This window comes from Aquarana catesbeiana, linkage group LG12, assembly GCF_042186555.1.
Source record: "Aquarana catesbeiana isolate 2022-GZ linkage group LG12, ASM4218655v1, whole genome shotgun sequence".
Taxonomy (NCBI): domain Eukaryota; kingdom Metazoa; phylum Chordata; class Amphibia; order Anura; family Ranidae; genus Aquarana; species Aquarana catesbeiana.
In genome coordinates this window covers 153,406,725-153,430,654 of record NC_133335.1, presented here as the reverse complement: position 1 = coordinate 153,430,654, position 23,930 = coordinate 153,406,725, and the positions used below count along the sequence as shown (strand labels likewise).

The window sequence follows — 23,930 nt, the reverse complement described above, 5'->3', positions numbered from 1 at the left end:
CTGCCAAAAAAAACTATAAAAATGCCATAAATTTATCCTCTATTTTGTAGACGCTATAACTTTTTGTGCAAACCAATCAATATACGCTTATTGCAAATTTTTTTTTTTTTTTTTTTTTTTTTGGTATATTTATTATAGCGAAAAGTAAAAAAAAATATATATATTTTTTTTTTTTCAAAATTGTCACTCTGTTTTTATTTTATCGCGAAAAAAATAAAAACTGCAGAGGTGATAAAATACCACCAAAAGAAAGCTCTATTTGTGGGGGAAAAAATTATCAGTTTCATATGGGCACAATGTTGCATGACCACGCAATTGTCATTCAAAGTGTAACAGCGCTGAAAATTGGTCTTGGCAGGAAGGGGGTGAAAATGCCCTGTATTGATGTGGTTAATGACCAGGCCATTTTTTACGCTTTCTTTTGGTGGTATTTGACCACTTCTGCGGTTTTTATTTTTTGCGCTATAAACAAAAAAAGAGCGACAATTTAAAAAAAAAAAAAAAACTTTTAATTTTTGCTATAATATCCCCAAAAATGCTTAGGCCAATATATATTCTTCTACATAGTTTTGATAAAATAAATTGCAATAAGCATATATTGATTGGTTTGCGCAAAAGTTATAGCATCTACAAACTATTGGAAAGATTTTTGGCATTTTTTATGGAATTTTTATAATTTTCTTTTTTTTTTTTTTTGTTTTGTTTCGTTTTTACTAGTAATGACGCTGATCTGCAATTTTTTTTCTTTCTTTTTTTTTTTTTTTTTTGTACTGCAACAGATCAAGGTTAAATGTGTTCCTTTCTAGGTGTGTTTCTAACTGAGGGGATGTGACTGACTAGAGATGGAGCCAGATTGTTGTTCCTACTTAGTAGGAACAGACTATCTGTATCTCCTCCCTGTCAGAACAGGAATTTGTATGTTTACACACACAAATCCCTGTGCTGGCTCTCGTGCCCACGATCGCAGGTGGCCAGCAACGATTGTGCCCATTGGCCACATGCATCAGGTCCCCCGCCGTGCAGCGGGCGTGCACGTGTGCCTGCTATGGGTCTTAAAGGGACAGCATACCCATACGGGGTTTCGTGGGAACGTGCCACTTTGCCGACGTATATCGGCGTGAGCCGATCGGCAAGTGGTTAAGACCCCTTTCACACTGAGGTTTTCACGCGTTTTAGTGCTAGAAATAGCGCCTGAACGCAGGCTCGGACGGGTGATGGTAAGAGGTGCTCTCTCCTGCCTATATCCCAAAGGTAAGAAGAGTACTGAAAATTGGTCTCCGAAGGGAAAGAAATCTCAGAGGAGGGAAAAGCTAAGGTATGAAAACTGTTGAATAAGATCACAAGGGACTCTATATACTGCCAGATATATCGGTAGAAGGTTATTGGCAATACAGTATGAGTACTACTTCTGGCTAGCAATAAATATTTTCTATATTGCTGATGAAATGTGGGAATTTAAATAATATAACTTTATATAAAACATCATAGCACCGTTAACATACCTGGAGGTACATCCTTGTTCCAATTGAGTTTCTACAGCATCTGGCATGTTTCCCTGTATAGGTTTAAATAAGAGAGACGAGTAATGGGCCTATATGTTACCCTGTATAGGTTTAAACAAGAGAGATGAGTAATGGGCCTATTATCTGGACAATGCACCATCGTATACCTGTGCTAACACTGCTATACTTGCTCTGGGTCATTATACAGCTATAATTTCAATAAAACCTTGGAGTAGAGACGCTGGCGTACATAGAGGCGATAGGGCACTAAGCAGTTAAGCACTTTTTGGTTTGCCTATTCCCCAACTGTACAGGACACTCTTAAGGTGGGGCACACGTGGTATCAAGTTATAAGGACAAACATAAATAGTATAAACCATTACTTATGGACAGGGTTTCATAATCCCTGTATAAGAAACATAGGTCCCCGGAATATTAGTCCGGCAAGCGAGGACCCTGCTACACTGGCGGCACTAAGGGACGGAGAGGTATCAGAACGCTAACTGTGACCAAGTACACCTTTTAAAAGAGATCGTCAACAGCCGCAGTATTATCATAATAGGCTGGGGTACTAGACTTCCATCCTACGGATATAGTCAACAACCATTAGGAAAAAAGACGCTTGTTTTTGGAACACCAGTTTTAAATAAATCAAAAGATACTATAATAAATACCGAGAGTACCATAGTATCCTATCACCTGAAATTCCCCCTGTTGACCATTAATATTTACATCATCACCTTACCAGCTTTTTGGTGAGAGATGGGACAGGAGATATAGGCTAACGAGCACAGGATTAAAACTTGTTGATGTAATCCATTGTTAACCTGAGTAGTACCATCATATTTGCATTAAAGGGAAAGGTGCATATGTTATACTAGACACTAAGGTTTCTAGCTACGCCCTTAAAAGCATATTATTCTCTCTATTCCTGCTACCATACGTTGAACAACAGAAATATAGGCACCACTTACTGTAAACTACCATACCAGTATCTATAGGAAAGGGATAACAAAAGCATTAAAAATTAGTAAACCCCCTAAGAAAGAGATGGTTAGGTGAAGACGGTAGGGATAATTATTACCTCCACTATAGTATTCACAGAAAACAGATCAATCACTCTGTTCCTAATCAGGAAAAGAACTTTGGAGAGAAGACAGGTGCAAGAATAAAAAACTGCCTTAGTGTTGGAATAACGAAGATCTATTTGCACTATCAAGATAAGGCGACTAAAACCCTTTTCATAAAGTTCATTGGAATAAATAATGAGCAGAAATACATCCAAAGCAGGGAAAGGGGGCCCTCTGAAGACACCTAAGGACAACTTATCTGGAAATGCTGCTGGGAGCTCAATCAAGCAGTACTTAGCCAGAGGGGGGAGTACTGGGAGTGCCCATCAAGAAGCCCAAACATCAACCATGGTGGACAAGAGGAAAAAGGGCCAAAATGGGAAGGGAGATCAGACCCCCACTCAATCCAGAGAGTCATCATTAATTGAAAGTGCTCATGAATCGTCCAGAATGACGGAACATAGGCATGATCCAGATCTCCCCTCTAAAAATGAAATTGCAGAGATGTTCAAAGCACTGGAAACCTCAATTAAATCAGAGATAAATATGCTAAGGACAGACCTAGGTAACCTTTTGGCCAGAGCTGAGAGAGCAGAAGATATAATGGACCAACAGGAGCGAGAAATCTCTGACTTAAAAGAACAAATTAAAACAACTCAACAAAACCAGATAAAAATTTGTTATAGACTGGAGGACCAGGAGAACAGAAGTCGCAGACAGAACCTGAGAATCTGAGGCATTCCGGAAAAGAGGGGCGAGGCCCTAAGGAAGACCGTAGCAGCTATCTTCTCCCCCCTTTTGGAGTTGGGAGGGGCGGACTTCCCAAAGATTGAGCGGGTGCATCGTATAGGAAGGCTGGACATTAGCCGAACAGAAAGAAGTCGCGACATAATCGTGAGGTTCAGATATTACGTAGACAAGGAAAAAATATGGACAAAACTTAGGGGGCAAACTCCACTTTAATACGAGGAGGCAAGGATCCAAGTATTCGCAGATCTAGCCAAAGACACACTAGCGAGAAGACGTCTCCTGAAGCCACTTTTGGAACAAATGACAAATCAAAATATAAAATATACATGGGGATTCCCCGCATGCCTATTGGGCAATAAAGATGGCAGAACAGCCAGGCTGAGATTCCTGGAGGAGCTAGAGGAATTTTACAGGAAACTGGGCCTTCAGGTGCCCACGACGATGGACTGGTCCAATAAACGGTGGATAGAAATGGGAATAGGATTGTTGTAAAAAGAAGGGGAGAAGGAGGGGGAATCGGGGAGGGGCAGGGAAGGGGGGAAATTAGTAAAATTAGGGAAGGCAGGAGTAGTGAGGAGCTGATTAGTACATCTGGTCACCAGGGTAATATCGACCGGTGATCCGGCACACCCACAGACCCACCTTTAGAGGTGGAGACCAATGGAGGGTTACGATTTATGCGTTCCACATTGGCCTGAGGGTCTAGTTAAGACCAAAGGGCGGATAGTAGGGAAGGGGGAAGGGAGGGAAGAGAGGGGGGGGAATAAGGGAGGGGGGTACACCTTAATCTCAATAATGAGAACATGGGACATCTCTCCAAGGTCTAAGGTTAGGGGGCTGGCCGGAAGGTAGAAAAATGATTTTAGATACAATAAAATGTATAATGTACAACGTCAAAGGCCTAAACATGGCCAATAAAAGACAAAGTATCTTCAACGAGCTTAAGCTGCTTGGACCAGAGGTGGTATTCCTTCAGGAAACACCTATATCACACCAATTAAGATTATTTTCAGGGGAATACCTGGTCTGGTACCAAGGAGACACCATCTCAAATAGAACACGGGGGGTCGCCATCGGATTCGCAAAAGAACTAGGTTCGTGCTGGAAGAGAGATTAGCAGACGCAGAAGGTGGATATTTATTTCTGAGAGGTAGATTGAACGAAAGAGACTACACATTAGTTAATATCTATGCACCAAATAAAAACCCGATTAAATTTGTGGCAAAAATTCTGGGAAAATTAACGGAGTTTAGGAAAGGGCATATGATTCTAATGGAGGACCCGAGCACAGGGGAAGAACAGTGTACAATTAAGAAAGATCAAGCAAAAGCTCATCAGCCTTCAGCTGGTGGATATATGGAGGGTGCAACATCCGCGAAAAAGGGACTATAGGTTTTATTCCCCTGTGCACGGGTCATACTCCCGGATTGATTACGGGCTGATGGATCATAGGGACATTGACAAGGTGGTTGACTCCTGGATAGGAAACATAACTTACTCGGATCACGCACCAATGTCCATGGAAATAATAATAGATGAAGAGGTGGGACATCTTGGACAGTGGCGCTTAAATGAAGAACTGATAAGAGGGGAGGAAGGGTTCAATAGAATTAGTAAAGAACTGGAGGATTACTTTGCGGTAAATGACTCAGGAGATGTATCTGGGTCTACCTTGTGGGAGGCCCATAAAGCTTGCATAAGAGGAGTTTTAATCGAGCTAGGTGCAAGGAAGAAAGACGCGAGAAAATCCAAAAATTAACAGAGGAGTTAGATAGTTTAGAACAGAAACACAAGAGGCAAATAGGTCATCTCCCTTTAGAGACGTATAAACAAATAGTTATCAAAAGGGCCAAGTTGAAAACTTCATTGGAACAAGAAGTCAGAGCAACACATAGTAAGACAGTAGGGGATAGATATCGCTGGGCTAACAAACCAAGTAAACATTTAGCAAAAGTAATACAAAAGTGTAAAGCTAGGAACTTTATAGAAAAAATCCAGACTAAGGAGGGCAATATAGTGCACTCTTCTAGAAAAGTAGCGGATGTTTTTAAGAACTATTACCAGGAGTTATATTCAGTTTCCAAACAGGGTACCCAGGTAAGCAACGAGAGAGAGAGAGAGAGAGAGAAATAACAAGTATCTAAAAAAGGCAGCACTGCCTAAAATTATAGATACGGAAAGAGAAGGTATGGAAACACCCAATTTCTGAAGAAGAGGTCAGAAACGCAATAGCAGAAATGGCCCCTGGGAAAAGTCCAGGCCTGGACGGATTTACCCTAACTTACTATAAAATATTTAAGGAAATATTGATTCCGAGGTTGTGCCGGTATTTCAATGGGTTGGGAGGAGGGTACGAGATGAGCAGGGAGGCCTTAAAGGCTTCCATTACGATCATACTGAAAGAAGGAAAAGAGAAAACATTATGCTCAAGTTATCGTCCCAACTCCCTCCTCAATACCGACACAAAACTCTACGCAAAGATACTCGCAAAGAGATTAAAGGGGTCAATGAATGCCCTGGTCAATCCAGACCAGGTGGGGTTTGTTCCTAAAAGGGAGGGGAAGGACAAAGGGGTTAGGACATTGCTCCTGTTGCAAAAAGTGAGGGAGAGTGGACCCCCAGGGCTACTACTGTTCGATGCCGAAAAGGCTTTCGACAGGGTAGACTGGGGGTTCATGTTCCAGACCTTGGAGATCATGGGTCATGGACCCAGAATGATTCAGAGGATCAAAACCCTGTACCATTATCCTATGGCAACGGTGGGAGTGAATGGAGTAATGTCCCTGCCATTTGAAATGGAAAAAGGTACGAGACAGGGATGTCCGCTATCCCCGTTGCTCTTTGTCCTCACTATGGAACCGCTTTTGGCAACAATATGCGCAGATATAAGAGGCATTAAGATCGGAGAAGATGAACATAAAGTCGCAGCTTATGCCGATGACGTGTTACTATACATATCGGACCCAGAGACCACTATGCCTAAATTAGTAAAAGTCCTAAGGGAATATGGGGAGGTATCCAACTTTCAAATAAATATGGCAAAATCAGAAATATTAAATATAAACTTAAATAAAATTGAAAGGGAAACATTGAAGGGAGAGTATAATTTCAGATAAACTAAAGAACTAAAGTACCTAGGAATTAAGCTGGCTAATTCAATCGAGAAGATATTTACAATAAATTACTTACCCCTGTTAGATACAGTCAGACTTGACTGTAAAAACTACACCGGTAAGGCCCTCTCATGGATAGGCTGTATAAACGTCATCAAAATGGTCCTACTCCCAAAGATCACTTATTTATTCCAGATGATACCGCTACCACTGCCTCTATATTATTTAAGAAAGCTAAATAAGATAATAATGAGCTTCGTATGGAAAAACAAAAAACCGAGAGTCTCCTTTAGGACCTTAAAACAAAAGAAAATAAACGGCGGTCTAGCAGTACCGGATATTCAGATTTATTATAAGGCCGTAGTTCTGTCTAGAATGGTTGAATGGGCAAAGAGAGAGAATGAAAAAAGTTGGGTTAGAATAGAGGGAAACCTTAGTAAAGCACCATTAGGAAGAATGATTTGGAACCCTCCACACACTAGAAATTTAGATAAAAGCACACATGTAATAACATGTAATGTATTTAAAATTTGGGACGAGGTATATAAGAAAGTTAACGGGGAATATAACTCACCATTGCTGGCATTAACGGATAGCAATTTTTTCTCACCAGGATTAGAAACTATAGGCGGAAAAGAAGCACTTTGCGGTAAGACACATCATTAAGGAGGGTAAAATTATGACACTACAAGAACTTAGATTCGGGAGGGGACACGGGGGTTAGATGAGTGGCGGTACCTCCAGCTGTGCCACTTTGTGAGTAAATTATCAAATCCTATTAGAACAGGAGACAAATTGACTGACTTTGAGAAGCTTTGTGATACAGAGGATCCAAGAAATATAGTTTCTAAGACCTACAAAATTCTTATGAAGACGGACCAGCTGGAGATACCCCCATTTATAAGTAAATGGGAGACCGAATTGGGCACTAAGAAAGACGAAAACACAATTAGGAGAGTTTTGAAAATGATTGGCAACTCAGCAATAGACGTACTTACGGCAGAAATGAGTTATAAATGTATAAGCAGAAGCTACTTAACCCCAGAGATAACAAGCAAATACCAAAACGGGTCGGCATATTGCTGGCGGGGCTGCCAGGAAATAGGAACAATGGCGCACGTATGGTGATCATGCCCTAAAATAAAAAACTTCTGGAGGAAGATACTTGCCTTAGTCAAGAAAATAACAGGGAAAGAAGTGCCAGAAGACCCTTGGGAGGTTTTGTTTCATGGGGGAGAAGGAGACATAAATAAATATAAGCGGTCACTGGTCCCCCACCTCCTGAACGCCGCAAAGCGAATAATACCGAAGAGCTGGCAGAGGAGGGAGAGCCCAGAGACATGGGAGTGGATAGACGCAGTAGAGGAAACATATTATGGAGATTAAGGCAAGCTTGGTGGAGGATACAGGAAGTGTGAACTTAGCGGAATGGGAACGCTGGAAAAAATTTAAAAAAAACGTGTTATGTTAAAGAACTGAAAGCCTTAGGTTAAAAAAATTAGAGTTTGTTAATTTAGACCTTGGAGAGATGGGGTTAGGGTGAAAGGGGGGGGGGGGGGTAGGTAGGGAAAGGGGGGTGGTTGGGATATATAGAGAAGAAAGTAATATTGTTAATCGTTTGAGTACGACCCCTTGTGAGAATAAGTAATTCCATTAGATGGTTGCACGTACGGTTTTAACCACTTTTTTTGATATGGCAAAGTGTCACGATGATGAGACAAAGGAGAGAGGGATGGAAGTTAAATGAACTGCAAAGTTGATTTAAGCCTCTCAAAACGGTCGACTGAAGTGACAAAAAAAAAAAAAGAAAAATAGCGCATGAAAACTGCCTCCCATTTATTGCAATGGGTGCTTTCACACCCGGGCCGTGCGCTTGTGGGACGTTAAAAATAGTCCTGCAAGCAGCATCTTTGGGGTGGTTTGGGAGCGCTGTATACAGCGTCCCCGAAAGCCCCTGCCCATTGCAATGGGCAGCACTTCCAAAGTGCCTGATTCAGATGCGCCGCAACACTTGAGTTTTTAACCCCTTCTTTGGGGCTAAAAGTGCTGCTAAAACAAGCATCGCTTTACCGCTACAACACGGGTGGCCCCAGTGTGAAAGGGGTCTAAGGAAAACGTTCACACTATTTCCTTTTGGATGTGCTGGGCAGCACAATCCCAATTCAAACAAGGCAATTTGCCTTGTTTTATATTGTGTCTGTGCACACTGCCGGTGGTGTTCACTGAAAGTACTGCAAGGTAGTTTATTTCTTTATTTTATGCAGCATGGGTTGCGATGGAAACCACTGCATCCCAACACTGCATTGTGAAAAGAACGTGATGAAATGACTTTTTTACTTTTTTTTGACACTTGTGACATTTCTAAAATGTTCTGACAAAGCAGGGGAAAAAAATAACTGCTCAATGTGCTGCAATCGGCCCATTGGCACTGTGTCCTTCCTACCAGCACACCCTAGCAGCTGTGTGATCAGCTTGGGTTTGAATCAGTCCTTGAGCCTAGGTTCACGTTGATGTTATTTGACAAGTCAAATCGCATGCCAAATCGGCGGCTATTGCCAGCAGTGGCAGCCACCTGAATCGGTGCAACGCCACATTTTGCGGCACTGCGCCGATTCCCAAAAGTAGTTTCTGTACTACTTTTGGCTACGATTTTTGTATAGACATCTGTGCAGGAACCCGCATAAATGTCTCTGAAATTGCCCCTGAAGTCGGACTGACATGCGGGAATTAAATTGCGCCAGTTCAGCTGAATTGGCATTATTTCAATCCCGCTGTCAGTGTCAACCTGGGCTAAGGCTGGGTTGACACTAGTGCAAATTGGATGTGAATTTCCTCACATCCAATTCGCATTTCAGGAGATTGTGACTGGCTCTCTAGGGAAAATATGCTCATGAAGTCGACTCGCACTATCAGAGAGAATGCTTTCTGGGGCAAGTCCTTGTTGGCAAATCAGGGCAGCGACTATGTTTTCAATATACTTGAGGTAGGTGATTTGTTGGTTTTCAGTTGATTTTTGGTAGCAGACAAACAGGGCCGGATGAAATGCAACTTTCTTATACCAGTAACGGGACTTTCGGTTGTAGCATCTGATCATTTAAATCCCCCCCCCCCATGTACAGATTGTAGCCGTGGACATATTCAGGCTTTACAAAGGGGCCACATCTTCTCTGGATCTCCACCAAGGTGTCATTGTGGATGGTAGAGAGGATGTGGACATCTTTCTTGTCTCTCAACTTCATGGCCAACACTTAATTTCTCATGAATGCCGATCCCCCGTTTTTTTTTTTTTTTTTTTTTAAGGTACCGCAGGCCAGGGTTTGTTTATGGTGAAGATGGCGAAAAAGGGGGGCAAGCTGGTATAATAACTGTCCACATATAAATGGTATTCTTTTTTGAACAGGGGGTATGCCAGCTCCCAGACCATTTTCCCACTGTTTCCAATATACGTGGGGCACTCACGGGTCTGGAGCTGGGAGTCTTTGCCTTCATAAATACGGAACGTGTGCACGTATCCAGTGGCTTGATCATTTATTTTATTCAATTTCAACCCGTACCTGGCTCTCTTACTTGGGAATATACTGCTTGAAGTTCAAGAAAAAATTTCACTGGGTCCACAGTAGTCAAATTTGTTGTAATACAGGTGATCTTAATTTCACCCACAAACGGCTTCAAGGCCAATAATGTGGGGCAATTATTAAATCCTAATCTACCCTTCACACAGTATTGGATAAGATAAAAGTATACAGTAAGATACAATTCATTATAATTTAGGGAAGAGAAAAATATTATCAATAATTATATGGTCAGTATCTCACCGCTGTTTAAAGTATGTATATTCGATTCGTCCTAGCAGCAATGTCCAGGGAGATGGGGAGTGGTTGCTTATTACCAAATTTGTGTTTGTCCAGAGAGTGTATGTCAGTGTTTGGGCCGGCGGTCCTCTCTGAATCACGTGTGTCTCCTTTTTGTATGGTGCAAATTCTTGGATGGTTACTTCCCTCACTTCATGTTTACCATCTCGTGATTGGTTGGTTCCAAACATGGGAGGTTTCTGCCTGATTCTCACCCGCCCATTTGTGATCATGGTAAAGGTGTAATCAGAATATGTCTAGTGCTATTATGAAATGTGTTTTTAACATGTTTCATTTTAATATAATATGGCGATTGCTGGCCTTTTGCCCTGTCATTTGTTGTCCCCATCTTGTGTACCTTTCTAGCTATAAGAAATCTCTACCTAACCAAATATATTGAGAATGATAGATTTATGGAATCGAACATCACCCTTTAACCATAACAGACTGGTGCCAAATACTTGGATGGCTACAGTACACATTGATTTTTACAAAATGGGTTGCAACATTGTAATTTAACATAATAAATAGATTATATAATATAATATATATTATAGTTAGTAAGGTTGAATAAAGACACCATTCCATCCAGTTCAACCTGAGTGAGTGTGGGTGCGTGTCTATAATTGTCCCTATCCCTGTGTCTCATTAAAGGGGTTGTAAAGGTAATTTTTTTTTTTTTTTTTTTTTTAATAACAAACATGTTATATTTACCTCCACTGTGCAGCTCGTTTTGCACAGAGTGGCCCCGAACCTGGTCTGGGGTCCCTCGGCGGCTGTCCCAGCTCCTCCCCGCATGAACGAAACACCTGCATGCTAACTCTCTTGCATGGTGTTTAGTTCTTGCGGGCGCGCTCCCGTGATACAGCCAGCGGCTATAGCCGCTGACTGTATCACTCGGCCCCGCCCCCCGTCATTGGATGTGATTGACAGCAGCACGAGCCAATGGCTGCGCTGCTTTCAGTCCATCCACTCTAGGCAATCAACAGCCAGGCTGAGTGGCGAAGAGGAAAAGGGGGGCGAGCGCAGCAGGTGAACGGGCTCAGGTAAGTAAAATGGGGGGCCGGTATCGTCGGATGTTTTTTCACCTTAATGCATAGAATGCATTAAGGTGAAAAAACATGAACCTTTACAACCCCTTTAAGATACTCCTCTATTATATATTATTTAAGGTACCCATATAGTGCTTTCAGATTATGCGACACTCCACACATACATCGCACACTCACATCGGTCCCAGGCACAGGGAGAACATGCAAACTCCAGGCAGGTGGTGTTGTGGCTGGGATACGAACCAGCGACCCTTTTTACTGCTAGGCAAGATTGCTACCCACTATACCACTGTGATATATGTATATAATATATACTCTTAGTTCTGTTTCAACTTGTGACTGGTGTATAATTAACTGGGTGTCTTCTGCCATTGTCTGGGGAAAAGCTGAGTCAACACTGGGTTCTTACTAAAGAGATGATCTCACCCTTTGAAACAATGGGATTATTTACTCTGGCTTTCCTTTTAATCAAAGGCTTTGCTATCTGGATCTCAAAACACTAATTTGACCATTGTCAGTTGGTTTAGTTTAAAGTGGCACCATTATTCAGGTTACTCTATTATAACATAAGATTTGTATCTTGACCTCAAACATCCACTGGAGAGGATAATTCAATCAACCTTTTCTGATGGGGGACACTCCCCTGGTATGACGACTCCTTGGCTGAGTGTTTTATGAATTATGAAAATTTTATCCCGGCCATGACAGTACAAAATATAAAAACACGATCATACGGTCAATAGACATGAACAACATACAAATATGACATATTTACAAAAGTTAGAGGGAGCACCCTGAGCCTTGAATATTCTGGAGCACCAAGAGTGGCCTGTCGAAGGTGGAAGGCCAGTCCTTTTTGAAGGTGTTCACATAGCAATTCAACACATTTTGGATTTACATGTATTTTCCTTCTTCAAGGAAAGGGTTGCAAAATAGAAAGCCATCATGTATACAAAACTGTGTGTAATAAAGTGGCATATTCCAAAAGATATATGTGCTTGTCATGACCATCCAGCTTAAGATAGATGTAGTAACACTGCAGACTACCCACGCCACTGCTGGGACCATAAGTTAGGGTAAGTATGATCTACCCCTTGTACAGACAAAAATTGTGTTCATATAAGTCTGCATAGGTGTGTGATGGTGCGTGGAAAATCACCATGTGAGTCTGAAAAACGGACACGTGAATCCGATCAGGCCGATCATGTGAAAGGGGCCTTAGATGTTTAAGGACATATTATTTATATACATGACATAAATACAGCATGTGATGTCTGACAGGGTCACCTTATTCATTTATATAAAATATTGAGTTTTTGTGTATATGTTCTGAATTTATGCAGGGGCGTCAGGGCAATGCATCCAACCCAACTAATCAATGTATTTTATTTTGGTGTTGTGAGATTACAGTTACAATTGATGGCATTCCCTTATCCAGTTATATAACATGTGTCCCTTGTATATTTAGGAAGCCCCATCCTTTTGACAGGGTCAATGGACACATTTTAAACCACTGAAACAGGAAGAGCATATCAGATTATTCAAGCCCTACCAACAATAACCTAAAATTATGGGGTTTTTTTTTCCCCTCAGGGAGTACTCAATTTTGTACAATACAAATTCAGTCACCTACAACCAAAGGAACGCCAGACAATGTATGAGCTCTCCAAAATGTTTTTACTTTGTTTAAATTACTGGAAGCTTGAAACACCATCACAGTTCCGACAGAGGTCCCAGAATGAAGATGTTGCAAACTATAAGGTTAACTATACAAGGTAAGCTATGTTTTGGCTGTTTAAAGCAGAGTTTCACACAAATTTCTAACTTATTAAAAATATTCTTGCAGCATAATCATTGTGCAATGGATTTTTCTCCCTTTGCCTTTCAGGACAGCACCTTGGAGAGAGCGCAGCTCCACCTCTTAGACAGGAAACACTGCGTGACAACGCCCCTTTAAAAAGCAGCTGCTTCCACCATGCCGTCAGTTTTAGTGTTTCCTCCGCCATGGTGGAAGCACTGCTTGGGGAACCAGAGGGGCTGCGCTCTCTCCAAGGAGAGGGTTTTGGCAGGACCTCCACGTTTGGGTACTCAGACCAGCCCAGCTCCTTCCCGCACGTGAGGGGGGTGCTCTGGTGTCCCTTCCTTCTCCGGCTCACAGGAGTAATGGTCTGCCGGAAGTTTTTCCACACAGGGTGTTCGGGGGGCCGCGGTTGTGCTCAGTAAGAGCGTCCATGCCAGGCCTCTGCATGGCGGCGCCGAAACCCGGACAGCGGATGACGCCAGTTTCGGTGGGCGGAGACTTCCAGCGGGGCGTAGCAGCGATTGGTTCCTGCTGCTGGAACGCAGGAGGAAGGGGCGGGTCCTCTGGCCGGGACTTCCTTTTGTTTGGCACATGGAGCCTTGTACACAGTGCCGCAGCTGCGGATTTCACTATGGAGACAGCGGAATCATCTGCAGCAATGGCGGATGCAGGTGCCCAGGTTCCCGGCCAGGCCCAGGTAAGAGAGGTGCGGTGGCACCTCTTTCCTTTTATATCACTGGGTGTTTTTATCTTTATATGGTTCAAAGGCTGCTGCTGTCTGCTATGGGGTAAAATGTTTCCATTAGCAGTTCAGCAAAGGAGTGAGACTCTGGGCACTTAGGGTGTTGGCTGGAGGTACTACTTTTCTCTGAAGCCTTAGTTCTAAGGACCTGGCTTTTTCTTGTTTCTCTGTTTCAGAAAGCTACTGCCAAATCAGAGAGAACAGAGAGAAAGTGCCCCTCATGCAAAAATCCTTTAAGGGACTCTTGGCCCAAACCACTGTGCAAATCCTGCATTGTGCATTTAGTAAAAGAAGAATCCTCACAAGAGTGCAAAGAGCTATTATCTTCTGTGAGGAAGGAATTAGCAGAGGCCCTAGGGACAGTGCTTTCCCTTGTGAAACGCGGCCAGAGTTCCAGCCAAGAACAGAGTTTTCACTCCAGTTTCCCTCAGTCCACTTCCAGACAGGTGGAAAGTGAGTCGGAGGAGGAAAGGGAAAGCATTCCATCCTCAACCATTGATTCGGAGGAGGAGGTGGAAGAAGAGTCAATATCCTCTAGATATAAGCTTTCACTTGAGGAGGTGGATGAATTACTCAAGGCAATTTATATTACCCTGGAGGTCCAGGAAGAAAAGGTTCAGCTGTCCGTGCATGACAAGATGTACCTGGGGCTGGAGGAAATTAAACACAGGGTGTTCCCTGTGCATAAAGTGTTAACAGACACTATTAAAAAGGAATGGAAGGATCCAGAGAAAGGACAGCTTTTTTCTAAAGCCCTCAAAAGGAGGTTTCCTTTTGAGGAGAATGAGGAACTGTTGTGGAATAAAAAACCAAAGATAGACGCTGCTTTTTCTCAAGTATCTAGGAAAACTGATTTAGCTTTTGAGGACATGGGTATTCTCAAAGATGCTATGGATAAGAGGGCAGATGGGCTACTGAAGAAAGCCTGGGACTCATCTCTAGCTAATCTTAAGCCAGCAATGGCGGCTACAGTTGTGGCTAGGAATCTTGAGAGTTGGTTAGATGAACTTAAAAATCATGTAGTTGCAGGTACCTCCAGAAAAGACTTATTGGAGTCCTTCCCTACTTAAGGCAGTAAAATATATGGCAGATGCCTCTGCAGAATCTATCAGGATGTCAGCCAGGTCCTCTGCGCTTGTTAACTCAGCAAGAAGAGCACTCTGGCTAAAGACCTGGTCAGGGGATTCAGCTTCTAAAGTAAAACTGTGCGCAATTCCCTTTTCAGGAGACCTGATGTTTGGGCCAGAACTAGAGACTGTCCTTGACAGGACAGCAGATAAGAAGAAAGCTTTCCCACAGAAGAAGAAAACGGTACAGCAGAGGAAAAATTTTCATCCTTTTCGACAAACCGATAAGGAAAAGGACCACACACAGAAGAGACCCTGGTTTTCTCAGAGAGGAAGAGGTAGAGGTGGGGTACTCTTTAGAACCCCAGAACAAACCCCTAAAAAACAATGACCATCTAGTAGGGGGGAGACTAAAGGACTTCTTACCAATTTGTGAAAAAACAACAAAGAGTCCTTTTTGTGCTGGGGTCAATCAAAAAGGGTTATCAATTGGAATTCTCAAAGCCCCCCAAATCGGTTTTACATCACAAACCTGCCAAAGGATCGGGAAAAGGCTCTGGCCATGAAGTCTCTGTTACAGGAACTGATGCAACAGAAGGTCATTTCCCAGGTTCCGAAAGATCAAGAGGGGAAGGGGTTTTACTCCCACGTTTTTCTGGTCAAAAAGCCATCAGGAAAGTTCCGCCTGATTCTCAATTTGAAGGTTCTAAATCGTTCCATAAAATACAAAAAATTCAGCATGGATACGATTTTTCTCAGTCAGGAACTTGCTAACCCCCAAATGTCATATGGCTTCCATCGATTTGAGAGATGCCTATCTCCATATACCAGTAGCGCCCCAATCACAAAGGTTCCTGCGTCTTGCAGTCAATCTGGGGGGGGGGGATTTGGCACCTGCAGTTTCGGGCTCTGCCTTTCGGTCTTTCCTCCTCTCCCAGGGTATTCACAAAGGTGATGGCGGAATCTTTGGAGCCCCTGAGGCTGAAGGGGATTTCAATAGTACCCTATTTGGACGACCTGCTACTGTTTGCAGACTCAAAGGGTCAAGTGGAGGTCAACCTACAGACAGTTCAAACACATCTAAGAAGTTTGGGATGGCTTCTCAATCTTCAGAAGTCAAACTTAATACCATCTCAAAGGGTAAGGTTTCTGGGGCACGAAATAGACTCGATAGAACAGAGAATTTTTCTACCCCAGGAGAAAATAGAGAAGATGCAGTTGACTCTGAAAACACTTCAATCCAACGCAGAGATCTCTGTAAGACAAGCCATTTCCGCTCTGGGACTGTTGACAGCGGCAATTCCTTCGGTACCGTGGGCCAGGTTGCATGCCCGTCCTCTGCAATCGGATATTCTGATGAATTGGTCATACCTCTGGAGAAGAAATTCAACATGGGGGGCAAGAGCAAAAAGATCGCTCTGGTGGTGGAGGAACCAAGGAAACATTTCAAAAGGACTTCCTTGGGTCTTTCCGGTAACCAGAAGGCTGACTACAGATGCCAGCGCATGGGGATGGGGAGCTCATCTGGAAGGAAAAATGATTCAGGGAGTTTGGACCAAACCAGAAGCGAGAATATCTTCAAATTGGAAAGAGTTAAAGGCTGTTCACCTAAGCCTCCTCTCCCTCCGGGAATTTCTAGTGAATCAACATGTCCAAATATTGTCAGACAATATGACGGCAGTATTATATTTAACAAAGCAAGGGGGCACAAAAAGCAGAACCTTTAATGGGTCTAGCTCATCAGATCCTAAGATGGGCAGAGAACAATGTGGCCTCTTTATCAGCAGCCCATCTGAAGGGGACGGAAAACACCTTAGCAGATCTCCTCAGCAGGAAAGAAATAAGGGAAGCAGAGTGGTCACTCAATCAGGAATTATTCGCAACATTTTCCAGGAGTCGGGGTTATCCCCAGGTGGACCTCTTTGCAAAACAGGAAAATGCAAAAATACCAGTCGTCTTCTCTCTTCAGAGACAGGATCAAGCTCTCGGAGTAGATGCGTTAGCTCACAAGTGGGACTTCCATCTGTCCTACGCTTTTCCCCCGTTTTCAACTGATACCAAAGGTGTTAACCAAATTCAGATTGGAGTTTACGGAGCTAATATTAATAGCTCCTTATTGGCCAAAAACACCCTGGTTTTCAACCTTGATGAACCTCTCAGTGAAACCTGCTTGGAGATTACCAGTCAGGGCAGATCTGTTGAGTCAGGGCCAAATTCTCCATCCAGATCCAGCTTATCTCAGACTAACAGCTTGGTTTCTGAAGAACAAATCTTAAGACAGAATGGTTTATCAGAGAACCTTATTTCTACCCTTCTTGCAAGTAGAAAAAAAGTGACAAGAGACATTTACTTTAAAGTCTGGAAGATCTATAATTCTTGGTGTTCCAGTAAAAACTTTGATTTTCGTACCACATTTTTCAGTTTTGGAATTTCTTCAAGAGGGATTGGAGAAGGGGTTAGCAGCAAGTACGCTCAAGACGCAGGTAGCTGCTTTCAGTTTTTTTGGAAAGAACCCTGTCAGGGGAACCTTTTAATAATCAGATTTTTTAGGGCAATGGCAAAAGTAAAGCCTAGACCTGTTGTTAGTTTTCCCAAATGGGATTTATCTTTAGTTCTTCAGGGACTAACTAAGGCACAGTTTGAACCCATAGGAGAAGCATCATTAAGTTTCTTGACGTTAAAGACTATTTTACTGGTAGCAGTAACTTCTGCACGTAGAATTAGTGAGTTACAAGCCCTTTCAATTAAAAAGCCCTTTATGAGATGTCTACAGGATAGGGTAGTCTTAAGGATGGATCCAGCATTTCTACCAAAGGTGGCTTCGGTTTTTCACCGTACACAGGAAATCATTCTCCCTACTTTTTGTCCTTTACCTTCGGGGGCAGGAGAAGAAGCTTTCCATATTCTTGATGTCAAGAGGTGTCTGCTTAAATATCTGGAAAGAACAAAGGAAATCAGAAAGTCATCTTCACTCTTTGTTTTAATGGAAGGTACTCACAAAGGAGGTAAAGCTTCCAAGAGCACCCTCGGAAGATGGTTAAAGCAAGCCATTAAAGAGGCATACAAATCTTTGGCTCTGGAACCTCCGGAAGGGGTATTACCTCATTCTACTCGAGCAGTGGCGGCATCATGGGCAGAAATGGCCGGGGCATCTCCTGAGCAAATCTGCAAGGCTGCCACATGGTCCAGTTTTTCGACCTTCATAAGGCACTACAGCTTGGATCTACTATCAGCCTCGGACCAATCATTTGGTAGGAAGGTTTTGCAGGCAGTAGTCCCACCCTGAAGTAAGTTTCTCGGTTATCCTCTCCAAGGTGCTGTCCTGAAAGGCGAAGGGAGAAAACCTTAGACTTACCGGTGACGGTATTTCTACGAGCCTTTCAGGACAGCAGCCTACTTCCCTCCCTTGGTTATCATATGTAAAGTATAATTATAGGACCTGGTAATTGTCTGATTATATTTTCCAGCATGTCGGAGGATTTCTCGGTAACAACTGATGGCATAGTGGAAGCAGCTGCTTTTTAAAGGGGCGTTGTCACGCAGTGTTTCCTGTCTAAGAGGTGGAGCTGCGCTCTCTCCAAGGTGCTGTCCTGAAAGGCTCGTAGAAATACCGTCACCGGTAAGTCTAACTAAGGTTTGTTTTTTTTTTTTCTGAAAGGTTACCTGGATCTTCCGGTCTCTGCCACCTGCGGATATGTCCATCATATCCAGCGGTGCCCTGTCTCCTGGGAGTTATGTGTGAGAATTCCCAGGAGTAAGTGTGGCTGGCCGCCGCTCATTATCGTGATAGTCAGAAACCGGAAGTGATGCGTGACCTTTATCTTTGTTGCCGTCATAATGGGGCGGGTACTTCCGACGCCCGTTGAGATGGCAACATCAAAAGTGTACGGCGCTGCGAGCTGTACATGCTGTGCATGCGAAAGAACGGGCAGTGCTTGCTGGTCGCTCAGCTGCATCGTAACCCGGAAGATAGTGCTTGTGGGCTTCACATGCCCACAAGCAATATGGAACATGTCAGGGAGAGAAGAATATAAGAAATCGTATGATCAGCGGCGATCAATCCCTATCAATCAGTGGCGATCAATCCCTAAACCGTGAGTCATATAAATAATAGTATTTAAAAAAAACTATATTCATCCAAAAAAAATTTTTTTTTTTTCCTATAGTTGGAACTCCGCTTTAAAGGATAAGTTCACCTCTGGAAACAGGTTACACGTTCCACTTGTTTTTAGGGTGTAACGTGTTCTGACTTCTGCAGCCTCTTCCTGACCCACCGCCTCTAGTGACAACAAGCTGGGGATCTTCTTCCAAAACTCGCTGTCACAATTAAAAAATAAAAATGTGTCCGTGCGAGGCTCCGCCCACCTGGCCGTGTCATTCATTGGCAGAGTTCTGCGAATGAGAGAACTAAAAGTACCGACAGCCTTTGCAGCTGTCGGCTTGTAGTTCTCAAAGTAAGTTCATTGATGCTTCCTGTCAGTGTGTAACTGCTGCTTGTACGAAGTACGAGCAGACCGCTTACACTGACAGTCTGCAGAAGTCCTGCATTGCACCCACAATCTGCTTATTATGGGTGCAATGCTTTGCAGGCTCCTAGTAAAAACATAATAGATGCAAATTATTTTACCTGCAAAAAGATGTGAATTAATTTTTTTACAAAAGTGAACTTATCCTTTTTAGGTAGATAACAATAACTATCATATCTGGTTTTAGAAGGAGAATTTTGTCCTGAAGCAAAACACCTGCCTTAGAAGCATCTGACCAAAGCTGGCATTCTCTTTCTAAAATCTTCTTCTAGTTCTGGGGTATTAGTTATGGGAAGGGATAGTAATTGGGTTCTTCTTCACTGCTTCAGAACCTGGATGTAATTTTAGGAGTTTGAGGGGTAAAAGATACTTTGTTCAGAGGCTTTTGCAGTAGATATCCTATCTTTGTGATGGCATGTGTTAGCACTTCAATCTTGCAGCCTGTGACTTGTTGCTTGGAAGTCTGTTTATATGAGGTTTCTGGTCTTCCACGGAAGACTTCATTGCACTTTTCATCTTTCTATTTCTCCTAGAAGAGACCACAGGCGCATTGGACTAATGATGCCAGCCCGGGTTTATCCTTGTGTCTAGTCTGTAGTATCTTTCTGGGAAATAACAAAACATAGCAAACAAAAAAAGGCCCCAGAAGCCACTATGTGGTGGGGAATATTTAATGTACAGGTGATCATTGAGAAACCCTGCCTTTTTGTGACTACCCTTGGTAATAAAATATTGGTTTACTTGCCTTTTGTGCCAACATTTTGTTTTCCATTGTGCAGAGGATTAAAATTTTATATGATGTGCGTGGAAAAGCAGAAAGTAGTAAGTGGGTATCCTGTGTATTCTATCATCTTTGCTCCACCATAGGCATTAAGAGGTTTATTTTATTTACTGCTACTAAGTGAATTGGATTGCTGTTGATGGAGGAGATAGGCAGGGCACAGAATGGTGTATGAAGTGATTAGGAGATGTTGTATCAATGCCAGGGGAATTTTAAATAATTCTCTGGTCAGCCAGGATAATATATGTTCTGCTTATTCTGGTTTTCCCCTTCACTCATACCTGTTCCAGTCATACATAAACTCCCTGTTCCACACCTTTAAAAAATGCTCAAACTATTTTCTTTTGATTTGAAATGTGTCTTCAGATGACTGAACTTGCCAAGATCATCTTTGGAAAAGTTTTCCGCTGGCAGGTGTATACAGTGGATAAAATAAGTATGGTATGCATCGCCATTTTGCTAGGTTAATATATTTCTAAAGGTGCTATTGACATGAAATTTTCACCACATGTTGGTAACACCCTATGCAATCCATACATACAAAGACACCAAAACAAATAAGTTCGGAAATTGGGTTATGTGTAATAAAATGGAATGACAGGGAGAAGATATTGAACACATGAATAAAGGGAGGTGCACAAAGGCATGGAAAGCTGAAATCTATTAGTAATTAGAAAGCAATCCTTCCCCTTTTTCAGTGCATTAATTAATATCAGCTGGTTCAGTCTCAACTGATGACCTATAAAAAGGTGTCTCATTACCAAGGTGTCGCACACAAAACATCTCATGATGGGTCAAAGCAAAGAGCTCTCTTAACCACCCAGGCCAATTCTAAAATTTCTCTCCTACATGTAAAAATCTTTTTTTTTTTTTTTCTTTTTTTTTTTTTTTTTTTTTTTTTTTTAGCAGAGACCCTAGAGAAATACAATGGCGGTCGTTGCAATTTTTCAGACGCTTTTTTTGGGGGAAAAAAAGTTTGTTTACTGTTTTTTCATGCTATAAAAAAAAAAAAAAAAGTTAGCCCAACGTTCCCTCTCGCCACCCGTAAAAATGATCAAGCGGCTGAACAACCGCTATGATTGTTCTTATGGTGTAGGGAATTGCCGGCTGAAAAAGATGATATCTGAATGATGTCTGTAGCTGCAGGCTCCCGGCAAGTCTTCTGAAGCAACGGCACGGACGAGACGTTTCTTTAGTGCGCATGTGCCAATAACGTCGGCACATGCTGATACGGGTGATATCTCCTAAACCGTGCAGGTGTAGGAGATATCCACGGTAGCTACAGGTAAACCTTATTATAGGTTTACCTGTAGTGAAAAGTGGTTGTAAAGGGTTTACAACCACTTTAAGAGCTTTGCAACCTTATTGTTGCAAAACCTACTCATGGCATTGGCTACAGAAGGATTTCCAAATCTCTGAATGTTTCAGTGAGCACTGTTATATAATCTGGAAGTGTAAAGAATATTATTTCACTGTAAATAAGCCATGACCAGGTGCTTCTCGCAAGATTTCTGACAGAGGAATGAAAAGAATTATCAAAAGCATTGTCAAAGCCACTTGTGGAGAGCTTCAGAAAGACCTGGTATTAGCAGGAACAATTGTTTCAAAGAAAACAATAAGTAATGCACTCAACCGCCATGGCCTGAATGCACGCTTACCACGCAAGACTTCATTGCTGAAGAAAAAGCATGTTGAAGCTTGTTTAAAGTTTGCTGCACTACATTTCGACAAGCCTGTAAAAATAGTGTGGTCAGGTGAGACCAAAATTTTAACTCTTTGGATACCATAATACACACCATGTTTGGAGGTCAAATGGCACTGCACATCACCCCAAAAAAACCATACCAACAGTGAAGTTTGGTGTTGGGAACATCATGGTGTTGGGGCTGTTTTTCAGCATACGGTGCTGGCAAATTTCATGTCATTGAAGGAGCGCTAAAGGGGAAAAAAAAAAAATCTATCAAGACACTCTTGATCTCTGCTGCCATCTACCAGGATGATGAAGATAAAACGAGGGTGGACATTTCAACAAGACAATGTTCCCAAACACACAAAGCCAAGGAAACTCTCCATTGGTTTCAAAGAAAGGAAAATAAAGCTGCTAGAATGGCCCAGCCAATCATCTGACTTGAATCCAATAGAAAAACTATGGAAAGAACTAAAGAGGCGTCTTGAAGCTGTCATTACCAACAAAGGATTTTGTACAAAGTATTTAAATACATTTCAGTTAGCGTGTGCAATATTTTTTCCATGCAGGTTCATTTTATTACACATAACTTCATTTCTGAATTTATTTGTATTGGTTTCCTTGTATGTATGGATTGCATGGGTTGTTACCGACGTGGTGAAAATTTTATGTCAATAGCTCCTTTAGTAATTTACCTAGTAAAATGGTTATGTGTTCAATACTTATATTGCCCGCTGTATATCAGGAAGGGCTAGAATAAGCAGAAAGTATCAATAGGGTAGTTATTTTTACATTTTTGTGAAATTTTAATTGGGTTAATTTAGCATTTGATTTAATATCTTAAATGTTTCTGTAATGGTTGTATGTAGTATCTGAATTGATTTTCTTTGTTGCAGGTGGCTTTGTTACTGTCATGTTCCTCAAAGCTGTGATAGCTTACCACGATATGAAACCACCCATGTGTTTGGACGGAGTCTTCTACGTTCCATCTTCACAGTTACACGCAGACAACTGCTGGAGAAATTTAGAGTGGAGAAGGACAAGCTGGTTCCAGAGAAAAGGACACTTATTCTTACCCACTTCCCCAAGTGAGCGCAACTAGAAACCTAAAATATTTTGGCTGTGTTTAGGCCCAGCTAGTTTGAAATTTATTGTTCAGGGTTGCATCGATACCAAGCATTGGCACATGTATCGGTACTCGTGCAAATTCTCCGATACTTGAAACCGGTACCTTCAGGCTTGGTTCTTTCAACTGTCAGCAGTTTCCCCCCACTGACACTTGAAATGCCCGCAGTTGTCATTTCTTCACTCATGACATTTCAGCTGTCAGCGGGATTCCCCTTCCCTTCCCCGCCTCCTCCTTTTCTCTCCCGCCAGCTGTCACTTCTGCCGGCTGCCTTCCCGGCCTCCTCCTCGCTCTCCCTCCTCCTCTCTCTCCCTCCAGCTGTCGCCTCTGCCGGGTGCCTTCCTCGCCTCCTCTCCCTCCCACCATCTGTCACCTCTGCCTCCATGTCTTTCCAGCTCCCTCCTCCACTCCCACTGCTCCTAACACACACCAGCCTCCATCCCTCCCAACATTGTCCTCCACTCCTAAAGCCTCCTACTGTTATCCACTGCTACAAATTAATAACTGTCTGACCTTACATTCCTTTATGTCCACAGCCAATACATAGCCCAGCCCTTATGCCCTATCCTCTACCACCCCAATTTAACACTCCAGAGGTCCCTTCTGGCCATCCAGCAATCTCCCAATGACCCTACCATTCCCCGCTCCAGCGATCGCAGCGTTTTCCATCTCAACCACCCCAGCTCTCCCATCCCACCCTCAACTACTCTGTACTCACTTACCCCCCTACTGTTTGGTTGTCCTGCATTTGCTGAGCAGTGGTATTCCTGCTTTGTTAGGTGCCCAGTGCAAGCCTTTGACCTGCACCTTTCTCACCACCCCTCCTTGTCTTAATTGCACCTATCTGATTTACTGCCCCAAA

General features: G+C 42.7%; 1 protein-coding gene across 1 annotated transcript in view; it reads left to right on the top strand.

Moving 5' to 3' along the window:
* KAT2A (lysine acetyltransferase 2A) overlaps positions 1-23,930 on the top strand; it is a 152,580-nt gene that overhangs the window by 67,633 nt on the left and 61,017 nt on the right. Inside the window, exons 5-6 of the mRNA XM_073606108.1 lie at positions 12,932-13,113; positions 22,839-23,030. Of these exons, the coding sequence (XP_073462209.1) occupies positions 12,932-13,113; positions 22,839-23,030 (374 nt within the window). The remainder of the gene's footprint in view (positions 1-12,931; positions 13,114-22,838; positions 23,031-23,930) is intronic.